This window comes from Loxodonta africana, chromosome 7, assembly GCF_030014295.1.
Source record: "Loxodonta africana isolate mLoxAfr1 chromosome 7, mLoxAfr1.hap2, whole genome shotgun sequence".
Lineage (NCBI taxonomy): Eukaryota > Metazoa > Chordata > Mammalia > Proboscidea > Elephantidae > Loxodonta > Loxodonta africana.
The window spans coordinates 114222880-114246052 of NC_087348.1; the positions used below are offsets into that span (position 1 = coordinate 114222880).

At 41.6% G+C, this 23173-nt stretch overlaps 1 protein-coding gene across 4 annotated transcripts in view; it reads left to right on the plus strand.

The window, feature by feature from the left end:
- The window catches only part of AMOTL1 (angiomotin like 1), a 157727-nt gene that overhangs the window by 104417 nt on the left and 30137 nt on the right, over window positions 1-23173 (plus strand). For all 4 annotated transcript variants that reach the window (XM_023554729.2, XM_023554728.2, XM_023554727.2 and 1 more), the window contains one exon: window positions 22316-22461. In XM_023554729.2, coding sequence (XP_023410497.2) covers window positions 22316-22461 — 146 coding nt within the window. The remainder of the gene's footprint in view (window positions 1-22315; window positions 22462-23173) is intronic.

Here is a 23173-nt window from a genome sequence, read left to right on the forward strand (position 1 = left end):
AGGAGAAAGAGGCCCAGTGCCAGAATCTGGTTCTTTTGGCTTGTTTTATGCTTGCTTAGGTTGAGCTCACGTAGGCTTGTTCTAGGCTGATTGCTCCTTACCAGCATGTACATCATCTAAACGATCACATCGTACACCAGCTTGAGTGTCCTCAATATGTGATCTCGTTTCCAAAAATCACTGAGCCCATTTCTGCCAGGAATAATGAACAGTCCTTTCTATGCCTCTAGATGTCTTAAGAAACCATTGGTCAAGGCTTAAATTTTTGCAGGTTCATTGTACATGCCACATATTTTTAAAATCTTTTTTCAAAGTCTTTTTTTTAAAGCCGTTTAGAAAATTGGATGCATTTCTAATGCATAAGTGTCAACAACATTGTAAGTGTTCGCACACTAAAGATAGTTGTAATAAGAAAAAGTCATATATTCAGGTGCTAGTTGTCATCCTGTGATGCTGGTATTCTGATGTCTGCATCTCTCAGTACGGCCCTACGTTTCAAGGGCTAGAGACTAATTGGTTAAGTTTTCTAATTCCCAAAGTCGTTTGGTTGGGTTTAAGCCTTTCATTTCCCCTAAATTTACTCATGAATGCATTCCAGTGATCAGGCTTCCCTTTTAAAATTCTGTTTTTGGCAAATGGACACTAATACCACCTAGGGCTTTTGTCCCAGATTCCTTCATAGTCTTGCAGTAGGTGAATTGGCCTGTGTTCTGATTCACATAAAGAGCTGTATTGGCACCTTGAATTACTCACTTTTCTAACAAAATTTCTCTCTCCTTACTGGTGCAGTAAATTTGCTATCTCATATGAACTTTTGTTTGAAAAATGAGTCATCTGTAGTATTTGCATTTAGGATATGTTACTTCTGAGTGATAGTATGCCAAGGTGGAGGAAGTGTCTTTGTGACAGTTATATTTTGCACACTCTGCCAATTCTCTGCCTTCTTGCCAAGGGATATTATTTGATCACTTAGTTCAGGTCAAAATGGAAAAGCCATTCAGTTTCATCTGATGGACTTTTCCTCGGGCCTCCTAACTCAGGCAGATGCTAATGGAATAATTGGGTTTCATGTTATGTGATCTCAAAAATGTTCCTGAAGACTCTTTAATTTTCTGCCTCAAAGCTGAAACGTCAGTAAGGCAGGCAAAAAGGCCTTTTTCCAGCTTTACAGGGAAGGATTTGTTCTGTGAAAACATGAGCCCTCTATGTTCCAAAGGCAAGAACAAGGGAATTTAGAGGCATTTTGAACTGTGTAAATGTATCTCTCTCGGTGTTTATGTGTGATGTCACTGAATCCAGGCAGGGCATTTGGATCAGATTTGGTAACAGTGATACCTAACCAACTTTTCTACACCTAGTCTTTATAAGATACTTTGTGCCCTCCTCACGGCTTTATAATTATTTACATTAGCTTTTTGTCTTCCTGTGTGGCCAAGGGATGGGCTCAAGATATTGTTTTAACTTTACAGAAAATTTTTTTAATTGAGTTGTAAAAACTCTTTGTATATTAAGGAAATTAGCATTTCCCCCTACCGTATATAACAGATATTTTGCCCAGTTATTTGACTTTGATTATAGTGTTCTTTATATTACAGAATATTGTGTAAGTAACCGTATTTATGTATTTTAAGGAGCCCGGGTAGTTCAGTGGTTAAGCACTTGGCTGCTAACCAAAAGATTGGCAGTTCGAACCAACACAGCAGCTCCATGAAAGAAAAGTGGACAGTCTGTTTCCATAAAGATTACAGCCTTGGAAACCCTATGGGGCAGTTCTACCCTGTCCTATAGGGTTGCTGGGAGTTGGAATTAACTCAAGGGCAATGGGTTATTTATATCTTTTAGATTTTATGTCATACATAGAAAAGCCTTTAACACTCCAAGATTATAAAGATTAGGTTATTTTCAAATGTTAATGATTTCATTGTTGACAAGACTTGTATTTCGGAAACTAGCTCAAGAGGCAAAGTAGAAAAGGAATTCATGAAGGACTGACCTGGAAGCAAGGAGACTAGTTAGCAGATATTTTTAGTATCTGGGCAAGAGATATAGAGTCTCTGAGCTAAGACAGTAGAAGTAACGATGGTGAGTAGGGAACGGATAAGTGTAGCGACAGATCAGTAGGACTTGGTGACCGGCTGAATAATAGCAGTGTGAGAAGGAGAAAGGAGTGCGACTAGGGTAACTAGATGAATGGTCGCTATTCAGCAGTAAAAAGCAGGAAGAGCCGGTTTGCGATTAGATAGAGCTAAGGTCTGAGCATGTTGAGTCATCTCACCTTGTGACCCATAGCTAAGTGAGAAGTTGTAACAATAGGTGCAGAGATACTCAGAAGGCTAGTGATGGGCGGTGCTGTCAGTCAGTCTTTCTTTTTAACATGTGGGCAGAAAATGGCAGGTGTAAATTATTCCCTGTCTTCCTAGTTAATGTGTTCCATTGTCTATGTGTTCTATTAGAAGCTCTATTATTAGAATGAATTTCAAACCCCTAGTAATCAAAATTATAAATATTGCCCACTCAAGAGGAGGCCATTCTTTTTAAATGAATCTTTTGGGATTCTTGCACTTGGCTAAGAAAGACAAGACTGCACAGCAAACAGTAGTGATTTCTTCGGATAATAAGTACCGAGAAGGTACGGCTAAGTTGTGAAGCCCCTGAAACCCACCTTGGCCAATGGGGAAGTAGGGAATAACGTGTTCAACTTTTTGCTAAGTGTTCATGTTGAAGCTAGGAGTACTGGTTCAAGAACACCCAAGCAACTGTCAGTATAAGTGGTAGGTGAAACTTGAAAACTCTTAGTGGAGGAGTTCTTTCTTATCCAATTTTTAAATTTCCCTGCTGCCCCGGGTAGTTTTAAAGACTGAACTCTCTGTTCTTAAGTTTGAGCCTGATAAAGGCCTTGGTAGAGTGCCTGGGTAGTTACTACTCAACTCTAAAGGTAAATCATGAGATTTGTCTTTATTAAAAGTTATGCAGAATTAATTTTTTTTTTTTTTTTAAGTGCTTAGGAGTTTGACGACTGTGAGGATTTTTTTTCTTGTTGCTTCATGGTGTTGCAACTTTCTCTTTGGAGGAATTCAGAGTTTCCTGTTTGTTTATTTTCTGTTTTTGCTTGTTTGCTTTATTTCCACGTTTTCATGGCTTATAGATAAGTGATACCGAAGCCAAATTGCTCTTGAAAACATGGCCTCTTGCCAATTCCTGCTTGGTCTGACTGTGTAAAACTAGGCCGCCTTTGTCCTTTAATTTAACTGAGGTTCCCATTTTCCCCTTCATTTATTTGTGGACACACACACACATCAGAGGAAGGTCACAGTCAGCTAAGGCAGTGCCCTGGGAATGTCTCTTACCATTCTTAGCCATGTCTCTCAGGAAGTGAAACTTTTTGTACCATTTCTTTCCGAAAATTGATAACTCTGCAGAATTCCCATCAGCTTTAGGCCAGAAAGCCAAAAATAAAATATCAGACGTGGAGAAACTAGATTGGTAGGTATGAAATTTCATTTTAGAGGGGTTTTTAAGTAGATGTGCCAGGGCCTTGTCACATTCTTGGATCGAGCGGGAACCTAATTAGCTCTGGCATGCCCATATTATCCCAGGATAAAACCAACCATGTTTAAAGGATACACAAGGACTAACCTCCCCCTCTCTGAGATTTTTTAGGCGCTCCAGGTTTAGCATATTCAGTTAAACTTAAGTCTATTTCAGGTAGATTCTGGCTCCTAATGGGTGTCCCTCTCTAAGAAAAAAAGATTCCTTAGACTTTCAGTGATTCATGTAAAACAACATATTGATGAGTAATGGGCGTGAATGAGTCATAACTAGGTGGATTTGATTTCTCTTAAAATTCTCACGGGTTTAAAAATTGACAGAAAAAAATATGTGGGACCACACTGTTTTAAAAATAATAATTTGCCATTTTCAGCATGTCTTGTAGTCATCATCTTATCCTTGACTCTTATTTTCAGTGCCTTGGTCTTAAAATAAAACCTGAAAGAGACTGAAATAATTTCCTAAAAGAAAGTCCCTCAGGTTTATATTGTCTGATATGGTCTTTTTTTTTGAAATGCAAAGTAGAAATTACAATGACATAAACCTTAATTCTGTTGACCCACATAGAACTTAAGGAGATTATCCCAATTCTCCACTGGGTTCACTATGAGTCAGAATTGACTCAACAGCACGGTTTTTTTTTTTTTTTTGGTTCTTTGGGTCCCATTGCATCAGATATTGTGGGTTCTATCAAGCTTCATTACAAAGGAAAGGTTAAATAGATGTTTTCCAATATGGGCACACTGCCTTACCTCCGCCTTTGTGGGCTGACCAGCGCTTTCAGCTCCTCCTGACTCTGCCCACGCCCAGCCTCCCTAGCACCACACTCCTGGTATAGCACTTACTCTGCATTCTGTGTGGTCATGATTTATTTGCATGGATCTCTTGACTAGATGAGAGAGTTACAACCATTCTTTACCAGTACCCTACCCACCCACCCTCCCCGCACCAGAACACCTTGAGTCTTTATGTAGCAGGCACTCAATAAAATGTTCATGGAGAGAATGGAAACAAAAAAGTAGAAAATCCTAGTAACAACAGGCTTGAAATTCTTATGCACCATCAGCTTAATCGAAACATCCTTTTAGTTTTAACTCAGTATGTTCCAGTCTTGTTGGGAGATACCTGGCTTATCCTGTTATTTCAAGGCACTAGGGAAAATCAAAGAAACCCCTGTGGCACAACGGCTGAGCACTCAGCTGCTAACTGAAAGGTTGGAGGTTTGAACTCACCCACTGGCTCTGCAAGAGAAAGACCCGGCGATCTGCCTACAGCCAAGATAATCCTACAGGGCAGTTCTACTCAGTCATATGGGGTTGCTATGAGTTGAAATCAACTAGATGGCACCTAACGACAACAGGCAAAATTATTAAAAGAATTAGTATCAGAATAGAAGCTATTTTTAAATGTTCAAATTTCTTGTTTTTTTTTTAAAAAAACTTTACTGTGGTAAAATGCAGTCGTGTGCTGCATAACATCTCTTTGGGCAGCATCTAACCACGTATACATCTCTGGGCCCATAAGGTTGTAATAGAGTTCAGAAACCCAGATCGGAGAACAGGGCACATTCAATAATCATGATGATCTTCAAACACGAAGAAAAAATTCTCCAAGCTATTAAACGATCAGCTCCACTGAAAGCTACAAGGCTAGCAGAAATGCAAGTGGGAGCTAGATCAGGTATGGAGAAACTGCCAAACACAGTAGCGAATTCCTCTCAGTACATTGACCGTCACTGTTAAGGCACAAAGCTTGTTCAAGATGCTTAAAGAAAAAACAGGACCAGACAAAAGATACCGAGTTTAGTACTAGCTCTGGGTGGTTCCAGGGCTTCAAACAACATTTTTCGCTGCATAATGTGAAAGTGAGTGGAGAGTCTGTGAGCGCTGATGCGACGGCAGCAGAAGAGTTTGTTGAAACCTGTCTAGTTGATAGAGGTACACTACAGTATCCCATGGAGCCCTGGTGGCGCAGTGGTTAAGAGCTTGGCTGCTAACCAAAAGGTGGGCAGTTCAAATGCACCAGCCGCTCCTTGGAAACCCTGTAAGGCAGTTCTCCTGTGTCCTGTAGGGTTGCTATGAGTCGGAATCAACTCAACAGCAGCAGGTTTTTAACGGGTACAGTATCCCATATAGCTTTGGTAAGTACGTAATATGGTGTGCGCACAGCGTCCAAATCACATAACGTCCTGTCTCACAGAGTGTATCGTGGATGTTAAGCGGCTCATGACTGTGTATATAACAAAACATTTGCCATTTCTACCATTTTTCCATGTATAATTCAGTGGCATTAGTTACATTCACCATGTTGTATAACCATCTCCACTATCAAATTTCTTCCTTTACCTTTCTCCTTCCCTCCTTCCTTTATTTCAACTAGAAGGATATCCAGGTAAGGGGAATCTTTAATGATATATCAAGAACAGTAGTAGAAAGGTGATATTACTACAGTTGGTTTTCAGTTTCCTGGACACCTTCTTCATTACTCTGATGTGGATAGGTTGGAGGTGAGAGCTGGTTGTGGTATATAAAGGTTTTTGTAGCAGCTGGCCAGATGCCCACACTGACCAGTCCATAGACCATGCCAGACCCCCCAGGGCAGTGGCATGGGCAAAGGGGATGGAATTCAGCAGCATCCATGAATCCTATAATGATGACGTCATTTAGATCAAGAAAATTGTCTTGCCCTGAATGACCCGATTCTCCTTAAAGGTGACCACTACATTTATTAGGATTGTGCACTTATGAAAAATCAAAGGTTCTGTAGGCCCAGGCTCAAGCAACTAGTCTTGGACCAATTGCTACATCTTCTAATTCCTGTTCTCTCACTAACATGCTCAGTAACCTGAAGTCAGGTGCTTCGTCTCCCCTCACCTCCTGTGAAGGAACAGAGGAATAAATCTAACTCAGCCAACAGAACCACGAGGGATAACCAGTGATAGGAAATGCGAAGAAGCCTTGATAAAATCAGTTTATTCTACAACACTTCTCCCTGCATCAGCACTCCCATTCTCCGAAAGGATCTGCCGGTTTTCATGGTGGAGGAATGGGCTGAGTTCCCAAGGAAAACCTGCAGGGCTTACCGAGCGAGCGAGCCTTGCTGGGTTTGGGAAGCAGAGGATGTGAGTGCTTAAGCCCACTTGATCAGCCTTGACAGGCAGCAGCGCTGAGAAACTTCAAACCTGCATGACAACCAGAGGAGCACGCAGGCTGCAGGGCATCTGTTTATGCTCAGTCAGATCTCCTCTCCAAGTGTGAAAATGCAGGTCACCCAATTTAGACCCTGATTTTCCATGCTTAAAAAACCAGAGCTGATTGAGGAACTGGCTGGGCCGTGTATTAATATCTGGTCTCTGTGAGTGGCCATGGGTTGTGATTTTCATGTTGTTGATTTTTAAAGTATTTATTCATTTGGCATCCCTGTTAGGAGTTTGAAGAACCAAGTATCTTAAAAACAGAAGAGTTGCCGTGTGAAACTTTTTTACAGTCCACATTTCCTGTGCTGCATAGCTATGTGGACTGAGTAAACACAGACTGAGAAACGTGTTGAAATTCATTTGCATCCTGTGTGGCGCCAGAGAACCCTTGCTTCCCCTAGGTTCCCACAACTGGGAAATCTACCTTCAGGTCTAAGCTAAAATTAAATGACAGTTCCTCAGGGAAATCTCCCTGAGACAGTGTTAGCCCTTTCTTTTGTGGTGCGCTTGGCTGCTAACAAAATTTGGAGATGCCACCAGAAAGTTTGGAGGTCCACCTAGAGGTGCCATGGAAGAAAGGCCTGGTGATCTGCTTCTGAAAAAATCAGCCATTGAAAACCCTAAGGAGCACAGGTTTGCTCCGCACACATGGTGCCAACTGGCTTTTCGTACACTCCCCTAACACCCTATGTTAAGTCCCTGGGTGGCACAAATGCCCTGCTTCAGGCAGAAGAAACCATAACCAAGAGCAATCAAATGGTTTACCCAACGGCCCGTAGGAGTTTAATGGTTAAACCACGACTAGAATTGGGACCTTCTTTTTCTTATTTTTTTCCTTCCCCTTCTCCAAAAGATCATTTCTGTCGGCTCAGAGAGTGACTGAAGACTTTACATTTTTACTTGAGAAGAATCCTGGACAATAACAAGACATAGTTATTATGCTAGAAACCGTGTTTGGCTGCAAATTCTTTAGCCCAGTACTGTGACTTAATAACAATGTTTTCAGGTCTCCTCAAGTGAATTCTAGCTACTGGAATTAACATTCTGTTGTAATAAAAAGCTTTGTTTGATAATCCAGTATATCCTCTTCAGATACCAAAAAAAAAAAAAAGAGGATTTCTTTTTTTTTTTTTGCTGAGATCAGAATAGAACTTAGAGTCTAAAAAGAAGTTGTCTCAAAATGTTTGTGAAAATTAAACTTTTTGTGTTTGGATAATAAAAAAAGTCAGCAGAATACAATGAGTAATTTTAGTGTTGTTTCTTAAAATTAGTTTTGAAATTTCTTTTGGTTCCTGAATTGTAGTGAGAGCGTACGGTTGTATCTTGATGGAATCAGAGAACTTTGAGAAGACAAAGTGTTTGTTTTAAGTCCAGAAAGTTTGGTCTGAGACCATTAAAAATAAGCTTGCATCTGCTACTAATTTTCTTTTTGCTTACAAAGACTGTGGTTTGGTAGAAGGAAAAGAAGAAAAGGGTCTGTTCAAAGCAAGTGAATAGAAATGATGACGGAAGTGGTTGCAGAAGTTAAAGGAAGGGAGAAAATGCAATTGCAGGCAACACATTGCTCCCTGATCAGTCCTGCCATGAACCACTTCTTTCTCCTGAGGTAACAACTCCCCGCCCCGCCCCCTCCGCCCCCCCATTAACTTCTGTCTTTGGGCCAGGCTTTGTGTCAAGCCCTATCTGCCATTCAGAAGGATCATTTAAAAATCATAGCTTTATATGTACACATAGGCCCACTGCCGTCGAGTCAATTCTGACTCATAGCGACCCTACAGGACAAAGTAGAACTGCCCCATAGAGTTTCCAAGGAGCACCTGGAGGATTCGAACTGCTGACCTTTTGGTTAGCAGCCGTAGCACTTAACCACTACGCCACCAGGCTTTCCATGTACATATGTATATGTATATATATTTCTATATGTGTGTATGTATATATTTTAATTAATGTATTATTTACATACAGTAAAATGCACAGATTTAGCAACCACCACAATCAAGGTAGAGAACGTGCAGAGCTTGAATAGCTTTTCATTTCCCTTCCCAAATGAGCTGGCACCCCCCTACTCAGTCTGTCTGCTTATGTTCACTTTCAGTACCTTCAGGTCATTGTTTTTTGTATTATATCCAGATTTTATGGTTGTTTTCTACATAGGGAGCCAAATTGTTTGGTACAGTCTTAGATTGTCAGACCCAGTAGTAAAATTGTCAGTTGCATATCTTTTTTTTGTTTGTTTGTTATTGAAAATATACACAGCAAAACATACCAATTCAACAGTTCCTGCATTAAGAAAAAAGAAGGCAAAAAAAGGACTTCTGTTCCGCGATGGTTAGAGAAAGTTTATGTCTTAAAGTTTGGCTTATAATTGATTCATGAATATGTGCATAGTCAAAATCAAATGGCCTGTGTACCCTATATTTATGTGGCATTATTAGTTCATTGTCTAATTTATTATGCTGCCAGCAGTGATATAGAAGCAGCAGTATATTTTTATTTCAGGTAAAACAAAATAAAGTGGAAGGTTGAACAGTACATTTTGGAAGCTAAGCTGAATGAATGGGTGTATATTCAGTCAAGCAAATTTGCAGCATATTTAATGCAATTAACCAAAACCGAACCCATTGCCATGGAGTTGATTCCAACACATAGCAACCCTGTAGGATGGAGTAGAACTGCCCCATAGGGTTTCCACGGAGCGGTTGGTAGATTCCAAGTGCAGACCTTTTGGATAGCAGCCTGACTAATCACTGAGCCACCAGGGCTCCAATGTAATACAATTAGGTAAATAAAAAGACTGGAATTATACCTAAGTGTATAAGTATAATATCTAGAGTTAAAATGCAATATGAAGAATAACTAGACTTAAGAAAATTATATTTAAGAGAGCTTTTGTGGATATTCAAATACACATTTTACCAAATCACACCTGAGATGTCTTACAAACTCAGTTGGAGGTCTAGACATTAAAGAGCAATAAATAAAACAGTAGATCAAATAACAAAATATAATAAATATGTTAAGACCAAAATGTTAATATTTTCCTGCATTAGACCAGTAGAAGATTCTGTGGTTAGATTTTCCTGCTCTCCAGTGATAAGTGTTTGAAAATGATCTATGAGATCATTTTTAAACTTTAAAGACTGAATTAGAATTGATTGTATATCAACTAAAAAAAAAAAACCACTGCCTTCGAGTCGATTCCGACTCATAGGGACCCTATAGGACATAGAGCTGCACCATAGAGTTTCCAGGGAGCCCCTGGCGGATTGGAACAGCCGACCTCTTGGTTAGCAGCCATAGCACTTAAACTCTACGCCACCAGGGTTTCCGACTACATCCTCTTATTCACTAAGCCTTGTCCAAACTTGTCGTATCTCTTCACATATTGGACACTTGTACTGTCTTAGATTCTTAAAATCTCATAAAGGTAGAATGGTTTAGAAACACTGAAGGAAGGGTCAGTACCTGTTCTCAAAGAGCTTACAGCGCAGTAGGAAGGATAAAATCGGCAGACATCAGCCACTGTACCTGGAATACAAGACAGGATGTGGTAAGCACTCTTAAGAAAAATACCCGTCCCTGCCCCCCAAAAAAGAGTGGCACAGGGCTTCTGAGATGCTAGAGAGATCTCTTTTGTTGAAGGAATCAAAAAAAAAAAGCTTTACAAAGGGTGGCAATTTTAGGGTGGTGGTGTTGTGTGCCACTTAACCATTGCACCACCAGGGCTCCTTAGCCTTTAGGGTAGGCCTTGAGAACTAACTACTATTTTAGACTAATTTTGATATCATGTTGTTGTTAGGTGCCATCAAGTCAATTTCAACTCATAGTGACCCCATGTGACAGAGTAGAACTGCCCCATAGGGTTTCCTAGGCTGTAATCTTTACAGGAGGAGTTCTGGTGGCCCAGTGGTTAAGCACTTGGCTGCTAATTAAAAGGTCAGTGGCTTAAACCCACCAGCCATTCCGTGGAAGAAAGATGTGTCAGCCTGCTTCTGCAAAGATTACAGCCTTGGAACCTTATTATGGGCGGTTCTACTCTGTCCTGTAGGGTCGCTATGAGTCAGAGTTGACCCAGCAGCAGCAGGTTTTGGGAGCAGATCGCCAGGTCTTTTCTCCCCCAGAGCCATCAGTGGGTTCAAACTGCTCACCTTTCAAACTGCTAACCGAAAAGTTCTCAGCCGAGTGCTTAACCGTTGTGCCACCGGGACTACCATTGTACTATATTAAAAAAAAAAAAAATTTTTTTTTTTCCTATATAAGAGGGAATATTTCTATTTTCCTTTTAAACTTTGGTAACAAAATTTGAAAAACCCTTTCATACTTTAGACTTTGCCTCACTTTCCCAAGTTTGTTCCCCTCTCCAAGAGATTCGTTTCCTGCATTTTAACAGCAACCGTTTTCACAAATCTTAATTGCTTTTTCAATGTCTGAACCAGTGGTTTTCAAACTCAAAACTCCTGTTCAAAAGAAAGCTTACTCGGAAGCCCAGTATATACAACACATGAATGAGGGCTGAAGAAGTTTCTGGTTGAGTCAGGAGCGTAGAGCTCAGGACCTCCCTCCTCCTTTGCCTGAACAGCCCTTCTCTCACCCCCTGCTTTCCCTCTCCCAGGCCTCTGCAGAATGCGATTTGGTTTGAACTGCTGTTCTTAATTTTCCTTATCACAGTACACATTTAAAAACTCCTCTCCTTCAACCATTTAAAAAGCAAACCCTCACCAGATTGTTCCTGTGTTTAATTCACCTACTTAACCACCCGCTCACAACCTATGTCTTAGGTGCCTGGTGAAACCATGGCAACCTGCACTGTAGGACAGGAATGATATAAAACTGGGGACCCTTTTCTGAAATTAAAAGGTTCCTTACCTCAGAAACTCTGGGCAAAAAAATCAGCAGCTTGTGGGGTCTGCTGTGTATTGTATTATTTCTCCGTTTCTGAATTAATGAGTAAGACTTTTTAAGGGAGATCATCTTTCATGTTTTGCATCTCATGAGTCTTATGTGAATAGATCACTCTTAAGTAAACAGTACTCTGTTTGGATTATATTTTTGCGGTCTCTTTCTGGGTTCATCAGTTTGACTGTCAGACTGGGGTGAGGGCAGATGTTAAGAGTGGGCCCCTGAGTATGGAGTATCTTTGAGGCAGAATGAACCTAAAAAGTTTTGCAGATAGTGGAGTTAATGAAATACCTTCCTACAGTCTTTCTACTCCCCCAGCCACAGAAAAAAGAAATTACCTTTGGTGTCAACAGGACTGCCAAATGAATCTGACTCTTCAGTTACTCCATGAACTATAGCGGACCTTTGGGATAGAATCTTTTCGACATCTGTTCAGTATTGCAAGATACGGTGCCAGGGAACTCAGGACTGAAGGATTCTTGAGGAAGAAGAAACAGGAGAGATGATATGGGAAACAGTAATTTGGACATCTTTTCATCAGAGGGAGTCCATTTTCAGCAGCACTGCAGAGAAATTTCTAGCTACCAGGATTGCCACATTGCCACAATTGGCCAGCATTGTTCTAAGGTGTTACCAAAATACCAATTTCCTTTTTGTGTGGAGAAGGGAGTAGAGGTATAAAGAAAGAAGAGACAGTGTCTTAGTGATCTTTTTGTTATAAAAAAGAAAATTCTCTGAGCTAGCTTAAGTCCCTCCAACCGCCCCCCCCCCCAAAAAAAAACCGTTGCTGTTGAGTCAATTCCGATAATGACCCTATAGGACAGAGTAGAACTGCCCCATAGTGTTTCCAAGGCTGTGATCTTTATGGAACCAGACTGCCATATCTTTCCCCCGCAGAGCCACCGGTGGGTTTGAACTGCCAACCTTTCGGTTAGCAGCTGAGTGGTTAACCACTGTGCTAACAGGGCTCCTCAACCCCTAAATAGAGGACTATATTTTAAGTATATATGCATGTGTGGTGGGGTCCACATTCAGAGGTCCCCAGGGCTTGGGGCCAGGTCTGGAACATCTGTGAGAAACAAGGAAAAGTGTGTATTTAGGGAGGCTCTGATTGTTTGTGTTGATCTGTTTCCCTCTCTTGCCAGGGACAGATCCACCTTTCTGTGTACACCTGCTTGATTCTTCATTTTCTGCAGAGTGGCGTTCTGTTTCTCCTAAGCACATGCTCCAATATGGCCCCACATGCTAGGAGCTAGGTTACATCCCCACTTCAAGATCACTGCCTCTTCCAGGCTCCCACTTACAGACTCCCAAATGAGAGCATCTGATTGGCCTACCTCACATCTGGTGGGCCTTTTGGGTTGATCAACTGCCAACCCAGAGTGATGGGTAGGAGCAGATGGGAAGGGCTTTATATTGCAGACATGGCTGCTTGTCAGAACTTACTCCTGGGGATGGAGTACAGCTCTTTCAAAAGCGTTGTTGGTTAGGCAGATACAGGAAAGTTATCTACTCCCACAGAGAATTTCAACTTAGGAAGCATTTATCTCTTGGCGGGCCTCTCCCCATGAACCTCCTGTGCTGGATGCAGAGACTCCACTGTGGTACACAGAGGGCCGGCATACTGTCAGCCAGGTCTCCCCTCAGCCTCCCTACACAGCCTCCTCCTTTGTCTGTAGCCTCTACTCTGGTAATGTCCTTTAAGCGCTCTTCATTCAGAGAGTCATGGGACTTTTGTCTCAGTCCCAGAGACTGTACTTCTAATCAGTCTCATGTATCAAAAATGAGATTTTCAGTCATGAGCATTTGAGAAAAGGTTTTTGAATTAAACCTTTTCCTCTACTTTTAGCTCCTGTCACCACCACCCACTCCTCCCACATCCAAGTCAAGAGGGTCTTCCCTGAGATGTGCAGGGGAGATACTTGATGGTCGGGAACCAGATGCAAAAATGAGCTGGTTGTGCATCGCTATGTGGGCAGATGGGACTTGGAGCTTGAACAGATGTAGCTTGGTCTGTTTCTATGCCTTGATACACACGTAATCTCCAGGGTAGATTTAAACCACAGACAGCTAGCCTTTTAAAGGTCAAATCTTGCTTTCAGCTGAGAGAAATGAGGAGGGAGAACACCTGTCTTTTTACCTACCAGGCATTTCAGGAATTAGTCACTCCTCGGTAAAGCCGGCAGCAGCTGGAGTTCCTTGTCCCTTCAGCTATATCAGACTCAGGGAAAATTCATCAAAAACCCATTATATCAGGAGAGGCCTGGAAATAATTCCCTTTGAGAAGGACCAGGTCACAGCTTGCTCTCCGTGTGAGTGCCAGCTGTAAGTTGGACCACTGAATTAAAAAAAACAGCACAGCAGACACCCCCCCGCCAGGCCCCTTGCACACACCCCACCCTTGGTATTTCTACACAGGGGTTACTGGAGTCCGCCATTCTGCACTTCAACCAGCAGTTCAGCTTAGTGTTCAAATCACAATCTCAGAGACCGTTTCAACAGACTGTCCACTTTAAACCTTACCCAGAACTGGCAGAGGAGAAGGTGAAGATAGAAAAGGAGTATCTTTGAACTCTTGGGGCCATTTCCAGTTTCTATCCACTTGCGCTCTTCTGTCAAAGCAAGGAGACTAACCTATAGGTAGAGGCACAAAAACAACTACCATTTGATCTTGTGTATATATCATAATGCATTTTGCTTCAGTTTTCTTATTTGTCAAAACTGTTGTGACTGGAGAGTTCTACCAAACTTGCAGAGAAGAGTTAACACCACTATTACTAAAGGTATTTCAGAGCATAGAAAAAGATGGAATACTCCCAAACTCATTCTGTGAAGCCAGCAAATCCCTGATACCAAAACCAGGTAAATACACCACAAAAAAAGAAAATTACAGACCTATATCCCTCATGAACTTAGATGGAAAAATCCTCAACAAAATTCTAGCCAGTAGAATTCAACAACATATCAAAAAAAATAATTCACCATGACCAAGTGGGATTCATACCAGGTATGCAGGGATGGTTCAACATTAGAAAAACAATTAATGTAATTCATCATATAAATAAAACAAAAGACAAGAACCACGTGATCTTATCAACTGATGCAGAAAAGGCATTTGACAAAGTCTAACACCCATGCATGATAGAAATGCTGAGCAAAATAGGAATAGAAGGAAAATTCTTCAGCATAATAAAGGGCGTTTATACAAAGCGAACAGCCAACATCATCCTAAATGGAGAGTCTAAAAAGATTCCACTTGAGAACGGGAACCAGGCAAGAATGCCCTTTATCACCACTTTTATTCAACGTTGTGCTGGAGGTCCTAGCCAGAGCAATTAGGGTAGATAAAGAAATAAAGGGCGCCCAGATTGGTAAGGAAGATGTAGAAGTATATTTGCAGTCGACATGATCTTATACACAGAAAACCCTAAAGAATCCTCAAGAAAACTACTGAACCTAATAGAAGAGTTCAGCAGAGTATCGGGATACAAGATAAACATACAAAAATCAGTTGGATTCCTCTACACCAACAAAGAGAACATTGAAGAGGAAATCACCAAATTAATGCCATTTATAGTAGCCCCAAGAAGACAAAATACTTGGCCTATACAAAGAAAACTACAAGACACTACTGCAAGAAACGAAAAGAGACCTACATAAATGGAAAAACATACCTTGCTCATGGATAGAAAGATTTAACATTGTAAAAAAGTCTATTCTACCAAAAGCAATCTATAGATACAGTGCAATTCCAATCCAAATTCCAACAACATTTTTTAATGAGTTGGAGCAACAAATCACTAACTTCATTTGGAAGGGAAAGAGGCTCCAGATAAGTAAAGCATTACTGAAAAAGAAGAACAAAGTGGGAGGCTTCACACCACCTAATATTAGAACCTATTATACCACGACAGTGGCCAAAACAGCCTGGTACTGGTACAACAACAGATACATAGACCAATGGAACAGAACTAAGAATCCAGACGTAAATCCATCCACATATGAGCAGGTGATATTTGACAAAGGCCCAAAGTCAGTTAAATGGGGAAAAGACAGTCTCTTTAACAAATGGTGCAGGCATAACTGGACATCCATCTGCAAAAAAAATGAAACAAGACCCATACCTCACACCATGCACAGAAACGAACTTAAAATGGATAAAAGACCTAAATATAAAATCTAAAACGATAAAGATCATGGAAGAAAAAATAGGGACAACGCTAGGAGCCCTAATACATGGCATAAACAACATACAAAACATTACTAACAATGCACAAACACCAGAAGAGAAACTAGATAACTGGGAGCTCCTGAAAGTCAAACACCTATGCTCATCCAAAGACTTCACCAAAAGAGTAAAAAGATTACCTACAGACTGGGGAAAAGTTTTTAGCTATGACATGTCTGATCAGCGTCAGATCTCTAAAATCTACATGTTACTGCAAAAACTCAACAACAAAAAGACATCCCAATTAAAAAGTGGGCAAAGGATATGAACAAGGCACTTCACTAAAGATGACATTCAGGTAGCTAACAGATACATGAGGAAATGCTCATGATCATTAGCCATTAGAGAAATGCAAATCAAAACTACAATGAGATTGCATCTCACTCCAACAAGGCTGGCATTCATCCAAAAAACACAAAATAATAAATGTTGGAGACGTTGTGGAGAGACTGGAACACTTATACACTGCTGGTGGGAATGTAAAATGGTACAACCACCTGGGAAATTGATTTGGGGCTTCCTTAAAAAGCTAGAAATAGAACTACCATACGATCCAGCAATCCCAGTCCTCGGAATATATCCTAGAGAAATACGAGCCTTTACACGAACAGATACATGCACACCCATGTTCGTTTGTGCACTGTTTACAACAGCAAAAAGATGGAAGCAACCAAGGTGCCCATCACTGGATGAATGGATAAATTATGGTATATTCACACAATGGAATGTTACCCATTGATAAAGAACAATGATGAATCCGTGAAACATTTCATAACATGGAGGAATCTGGAAGGTATAATGCTGAGTGAATTACTCAGTTGTAAAAGAACAAATATTGTGAGACCACTATTATGAGAACTCAAGAAATAGTTTAAACAGAGAAGAAAATATTCTTTGATGGTTATGAGAGTGGGAGGGAGGGAAAGAGAGAGAGGGTTATTCACTAATTAGATAGTAGCTAGAACTATTTTAAGTGAAGGGAAAGACAACACTCAATACAGGAGAGGTCACCACAACTGGACTAAACCAAAAGCAGTTTCCTGAATAAACCAAATTCTTCAAAGGCCAGCATATCAGGGGTTTGGGGAACCACGGTTTCAGGGGACATCTAGGTCAGTTGGTGTAATAAAATCTATTAAGAAAACATTCTGCATCCCACTTTGGAGAGTAGCGTCTGGGGTCTTAAATGCTAGCAAGTTGCCATCTAAGATGCATCAATGGGTATCAGCCCACTTTGAAGAACACCAAAAACACAAGGTAATTATGGGCCCAGGAGACGGAAAGGGCCACATAAACCAGAGACTACATTAGCCTGAGACCAGAAGAACTAGGTGGTGCCCAGCTACAATCCATGACTGCCCTGATAGGGAACACAACAGAAAACCCCTGAGGGAAAAGGAGAGCAGTGGGATGCAGACCTCAAATTCTCATAAAAAGACCAGACTTAATGGTCTGATTGAGACTAGAAGGACCCCAGAGGTCATGGTCCCCAGACCTTCTGTTAGCCCAAGACAGGAATCATTCCCAAAGCCAACTCTTCAGACAGGGATTGGACTAGACTATAGGATAGAAAATGATACTGGTGAGGAGTGAGCTTTTTGGATCAAGTAGACACATGAGACTATGTGGGCAGCTCCTGTCTGGAGGGGAGGTGAGAAGGCAGAGGGAGACAGAAGCTGGCTGAATGGACGCAGAAATAGAGGGTTGAGAGAAGGAGTGTGCTGTCTCATTAGTGGGAGAGCAACTAGGACTATATAGCAAGGTGTACATAAATTTTTATATAAGAGACTGACTTGATTTGTAAACTTTCACTTAAAACACAATAAAATTAAAAAAAATTTTTTTGTTGTGAGCATTAAGTGATGTTGCATTGTGAAGCTCTTGCCTGGGACATGGTAAGCTCTCAGCAAAAATGTATGTTAGCTCTTGTTATTTGTCAAGCATCTACTATGTGCCAAGCCCTGTGGTTCTGCATAGCAGATCTCATTAGTTCCATTTCAGGAGGTTGAGTCTCAGAGGTGAAGTCACATGCCCAAGGTGAATGGGTGTGTGAGGGTGCCAGAAATAAACCAGGTTGGCCTGACTACAAAACCTAGGCCATGGCTGTGGTTTCGAGAGTAAACAGTGTTTGAGCAGACATCCTTCTGTGTAAATGGGCTTAGAGCCAGGAGGGTAAACAACTCCCTGCTCTACTCCATTCAGGGTAATTCATATCCACTGAGTAAACAGACCATTCTGGGCAAGAATTCTCTTGTGTCAACTTGTCTGTTCTAGGAATTCTCAGTATACACATTGGAGCCCAGCCAAAAAGTCAGCATGGGGCTTAGTTAATAAAAAACTGAAGGGACCTTCTAGGAGGTGGTTTTACCCATGGACTCTCCCTTGGTATCTCCTAAAGGATGAGTTTTTAGACTGAGTCTGACACACAAGTCCTGGCATCTCCAGGGAGTTAGGGAGCACAGTTACCCTACCTTATAGGCTCACTGAATTGATAGCCATCCTCCTCGCCCTGGGCCTGAATTAGATGCCCTTTCTGTGTTCTCATAGTTCCCGTGCAAGCATCGTTAGGACAAATTGTCACATTGCTTTTGCTATTCCCTTGGCTTTCTTCCCACCAAATTGAGAGCAAAACGCTACACCCTATTCACCTTGCCACCACGAGTCGGAATCAACTCAAGTTTTTTTGTTGCTGCTGTTGTTTGATTTACCTTGTAGTCCCTGAATTTATAACACTTCCTGGAACAACAACAGTAACCCCCATGTTATCATAGTTGACATTTAGCGGGCTCTTCCTATATGTCTTTTTGAAATACTGTGGTGATCCTTGCTTTAATGGTGAGGAAACAGAGGCCCAGAGAGGTTAGCTTACTTCCAGTTTCACAAAACCACAAGAGGTAGAGCCAGATATGAACCCAGACAGTCTAATTCCAGAGTCACACTTTTAAGCAATACTCTGTAGTAGATGCTGAAGTAATATTTGTTAAATGAATATACGTATGAATGTAACTGCTGAGTTTTAAGAAACATGATATGACCTGTGACAGTCTTAAATCTCTGCAACGGTAAGCTGTAACGGGGCTCTTCTCTACTGTCTGCTTATGTTATCCTGCACGTTGCGTTTGAGAAATGCAAATGCAAGTTCTGGCTGTACCATTGATGAGGGTCATTTCTTGGGCCAGTTACTTTTCCTTTCTTAGTCTCATTTTCCTCAGCTGGGAAATAGATAAATAATGGTCACTACCTCATATAGAAAACTTAGAATTAAGGGGAATAATGTAAGTAATGGGCTTCAGTTCCTGGAACACAGTACTTATTCAGCAAATGTTAGCAGGTATTGTTATTACTGTCACTGTCACTATTATCGTGAACATTGTGTTAAAACTTTATAATCGAGAGCATTGCTTCCTACGAGTGACAAGGAGTTTTAAGCCAGGGTGAGTGAGTTCTAAGTGACATTACTACGGCCTGATAACTAAGGTCACCAAATTCAGAGCAGAAGCTTTTTGACTCATGAATTTCAGAGGCCTGCAAAACATTCCAGAGTTAATGACCACTTCATCCAATATCTACCTTGTCCTGTGGCGTTCGGGAAGCGTGGGCAAGGAGGGGTCCAGGGGACGTGCATGTCAGTACCAGCCATCTAAGTGAGCAGTGGGTTCGAAGGCTGAGAGGACAGCTGGATAACAAAGGCTGTTAGGTGAGAACAAGGAGACTGAGTACCTAACAGCTAGTAAGAGTTACCATTTATTGCTCACTTGATGTTGAACTTGGGACACACTAGAGACTCATTCATTCATTCAACAACATTCTGGACCCAGGGGATCAGTAATGACCAAAACAGATCAAATCCTAGGTATTCAGGTCCTTTTCTGTTATGCATCATTTTTATTAACAGAGTCATCACACAGTATATGATGTAGATGTTTTCATTCCCATTTTACAGATGAGGGAGCTGAGGCTCAGAGAGGTTAAATACTTTGTCCAAGGCCTCATAGCTGGAAAGTGGTGAAGCTAGGATTTAATCCAGGCCTTTCTGATGCTAAAGTTCACTCTTTAACCATAATACGAGACTGCTTGTCAAGGAAATAGCAAATGCTGGAACCCAGGGGTCAGGGGGGTGGTAGTGGTGGTAGTATTTGTTCATTCAGAATCCTTTCTAAATACCTGTCATTGTGTCATAGCAATAATTGTGATCATAAATTTGCAAAAACACAAGAAGCTCTGGTTTTGGCTTGTAGTCTTGAGCTGAGTTTATCATTTTACTGCTTGCAATTGAAATTGTACTCGGCTGCCCTAACAAAGAGAACTCTTCTGCTTTGGCTGATAACCAGATAGAAGCTATGAAACCAGTGCTTCGTTCACAACAAGTCTGCTTGGTAGCTCCTGGGTGCCCTCCAGCGCCTGGACGAGACCAGTGGGCACCATGCCCATTGCGATGCTGTCCACACCCAAGAAGCTGGTGCTCAAACTTCAGTGGTGTTGTACAGAAAGAGTGAAATGCTGTGATCCGTTCAGGGCTGTGGATGATGGGGCACAGAGCCAGTGGGCTGCTACTGACCCATTGGCTTAGGCTTCTTGCGTGCCTGTTCTCCATGATTTGGGAAGGAAGAAAATGCCACTGCAAAGGAGAAGTGGGGCGGCCAGTCGGGGCATAATGAGCCTAGAAGTAGTGCTCAGTCCATTACTTGGTGGCCTTATTTTGTTTCCAGAGGATGCCATTGTTTCTAGGTTTCACAACCACTATTTAGCTTTACAGTCCTGCTCTTTCAGTCTGTCTGTCGATTCAGAAGCTATTCCATTGCACTCTGGTCCTATCGACATACCATCACAGTGCAAGGACAGTGCAGTCAGGCAGGAAGGACACCATTGTGGGACCTCAGGACACCCGGATTCTGGCCCTGGCTCTGCCCCAGCTGGCGGTGAAAACTTGGACAAGTGTTTTCACTCCTGAGCTTTCATTTCCTCACCCATAGATAGAAGGGGGTAGAACTGGGTGTTTCCTAAGACCCCTTTCAGCCCTAAAATTGTGTTATCTGATTTTTGCAGCCTTAAAATGTTTTTTCATTTGTATGCCCTTTATTCAAAACCACACGTTCTGCCCCTTAAGCGCAGTATTCTTTCTGTTGCCCCAGTGCCCAGAGTGCCGGCATTTAATGTTTCATAACTATTTGTTAAATTGATGAATGACTATAGGAGGAAATAATGAATGAATGAAACCACTGTTAGCATGCTAATGTAGTTTCCAGACTTTGGGTCTCTGTGTTTCATTGTGATTTGCTAGGAGGATTGAGGGAACGTGCAGTGTAGCATTTGAATGGTATAGGCACAGAGAAATCCATTTCTAACTGTTGTCATTGTAGTTATATTCCTCGTGTTTTACAAATATAGGATAGTGTTATACAGAAGTTTTACAACCAGCTTTTCTCCCATTTAATAATAAAGGTTTTTTCCATGTCACTAATATTCTCTCATGTACTTTTAATGGCTGCATCCTATTCTGTTGTAAGGTTTATAATTGTTTATTTAACCAATCCTGTACTCTTACACGTTAAGCTCATTCGAGTTTTCCATATCATAAACGACTTATCTCAGTATTCTAATTTACTTTTTCAAGGAACATGTATTGCTTTTGTAATAGGAAAAAAATGTTTTCAGTAAAAAAAAAAAAAAAAATGCCCATCCCTGCCTGTTTAAGCTAAAACTGTCTATAAGTGTGTCTGGGAAGGCAGCGTGGCAGTGCTTGAGTGCACGCTGGCCTTGGAGTCCCACATGAAAACAGACAGTGATCGCCATCAGTTATGCTCCTGTTGAACGGGAGAGAAGCAGTTTTCCTAAATCCAAAGCATTGCGTTGTCCCTTTCCCCTCTTCAACAGGACTAGGAGGAGATGTAGGGCCAGGTCACATGGGAAGAGGTCCCAGCCGGAGATCAGAGGCCTGGGCTTGAGGCTCCCCTCTGCTGTCTGGGCTTACACAAAGAGCTTAACCCTCTGGACCTTGGTTGATTTTCCTATGAATGAATTATTAATATTGCTTGGTTGGTTTTTCTGTGAATGAGAATATTATTATCTGCCTTTTCATCACATTTTTGGAAGATAGAAGTAGGGGAGGTTGTGAGCATAAAATGAAATAGTAGATGCAAGATTAATTTGAAGCCTTAAAATAATCATTGTACAGAAATCAGTTACTGTGAATATAGGGTCACTGGTTCTTTGTGTACGATTCATCCCTGGAACTGTGGCCTGGAATGTATCTGGAGTTAACAGTGGTTTTGAGAAAATCCTTACCTCACACACCACCACTTAAGAGGAAGCAAAAGCAGTAATTCAGTCCTCTACTATTTGCATGCTTTTTTTTTTTAATCCTTGCCAGGGGTAGCCTGGCCACGAGTCCAGAGGGTGAGCCCTTTCTGATAGAGGTAGTTTTGTTATTGTCTCCCTTCTAGACAAAGAATTCTTGAGGGAGAAGGAGAAGCTAGAAATGGAGTTGGCGGCGGTACGGACTGCTAGTGAGGACCAGCGGAGGCACATCGAGATCCTGGACCAGGCTCTGAGCAACGCCCAGGCCAAGGTCATCAAGCTGGAAGAAGAGGTGAGACCAGGCTCCGGTGGGCAGAGGCAGAGCCCATGGTGCCTTCATTCTGTTTTCCTAACCCTGCTACCTTAACCAGAGCCAATTCCAAGGAGTTGAGAGGCGGGAGGAATGTGGGAAACCTCCCAAATGAAAATTAATAAAAATAGCATTCATCCAACCCAGAGCCAGGCAAAGTATGAAAGGCACATGTGAACACCATCAGCAAAGAGCTTACTTTCAGCCTGAAACCCAGCCTACAGCCCATTGGTTGGTGAGTGTCCAGGGCTGGAAATAAATGGAAGGATTGGAATCTACTGGTGCCTGTAGAACACAGAGATTAAAATTTTTTCAGAATAGTTCAGTTGCTGTGTCTTTGGGCTCTTGGTTGCATAGAAATAGGCAAAGATCTGATGGGGATGCAGTGGGCCTGGCATTCAGCAGACCTGGGACCAATTTCTAGAAGCTGACTGAGCCATGCAGAGACCCCCTTCCCCCAACCCAGGAAATTTTGATCCCATTATGATCTCAAGCATTACTGGTTTAGTAGTTTCTGATGACATCAACCCTTTAAATTTTTTTCCAGGTAGACCTTTCCTTTAAGCCTGACCTTGGGATTAGAATGACCATTTCTGAGGCCCAGTATAGGGGGATTCAGGCTACAGGCACCATGGCAGAAAAGGAGGAGCAGTCTAGCTGAGTAGACACCTTCCAGCTTTGTGTAGCGATAGGC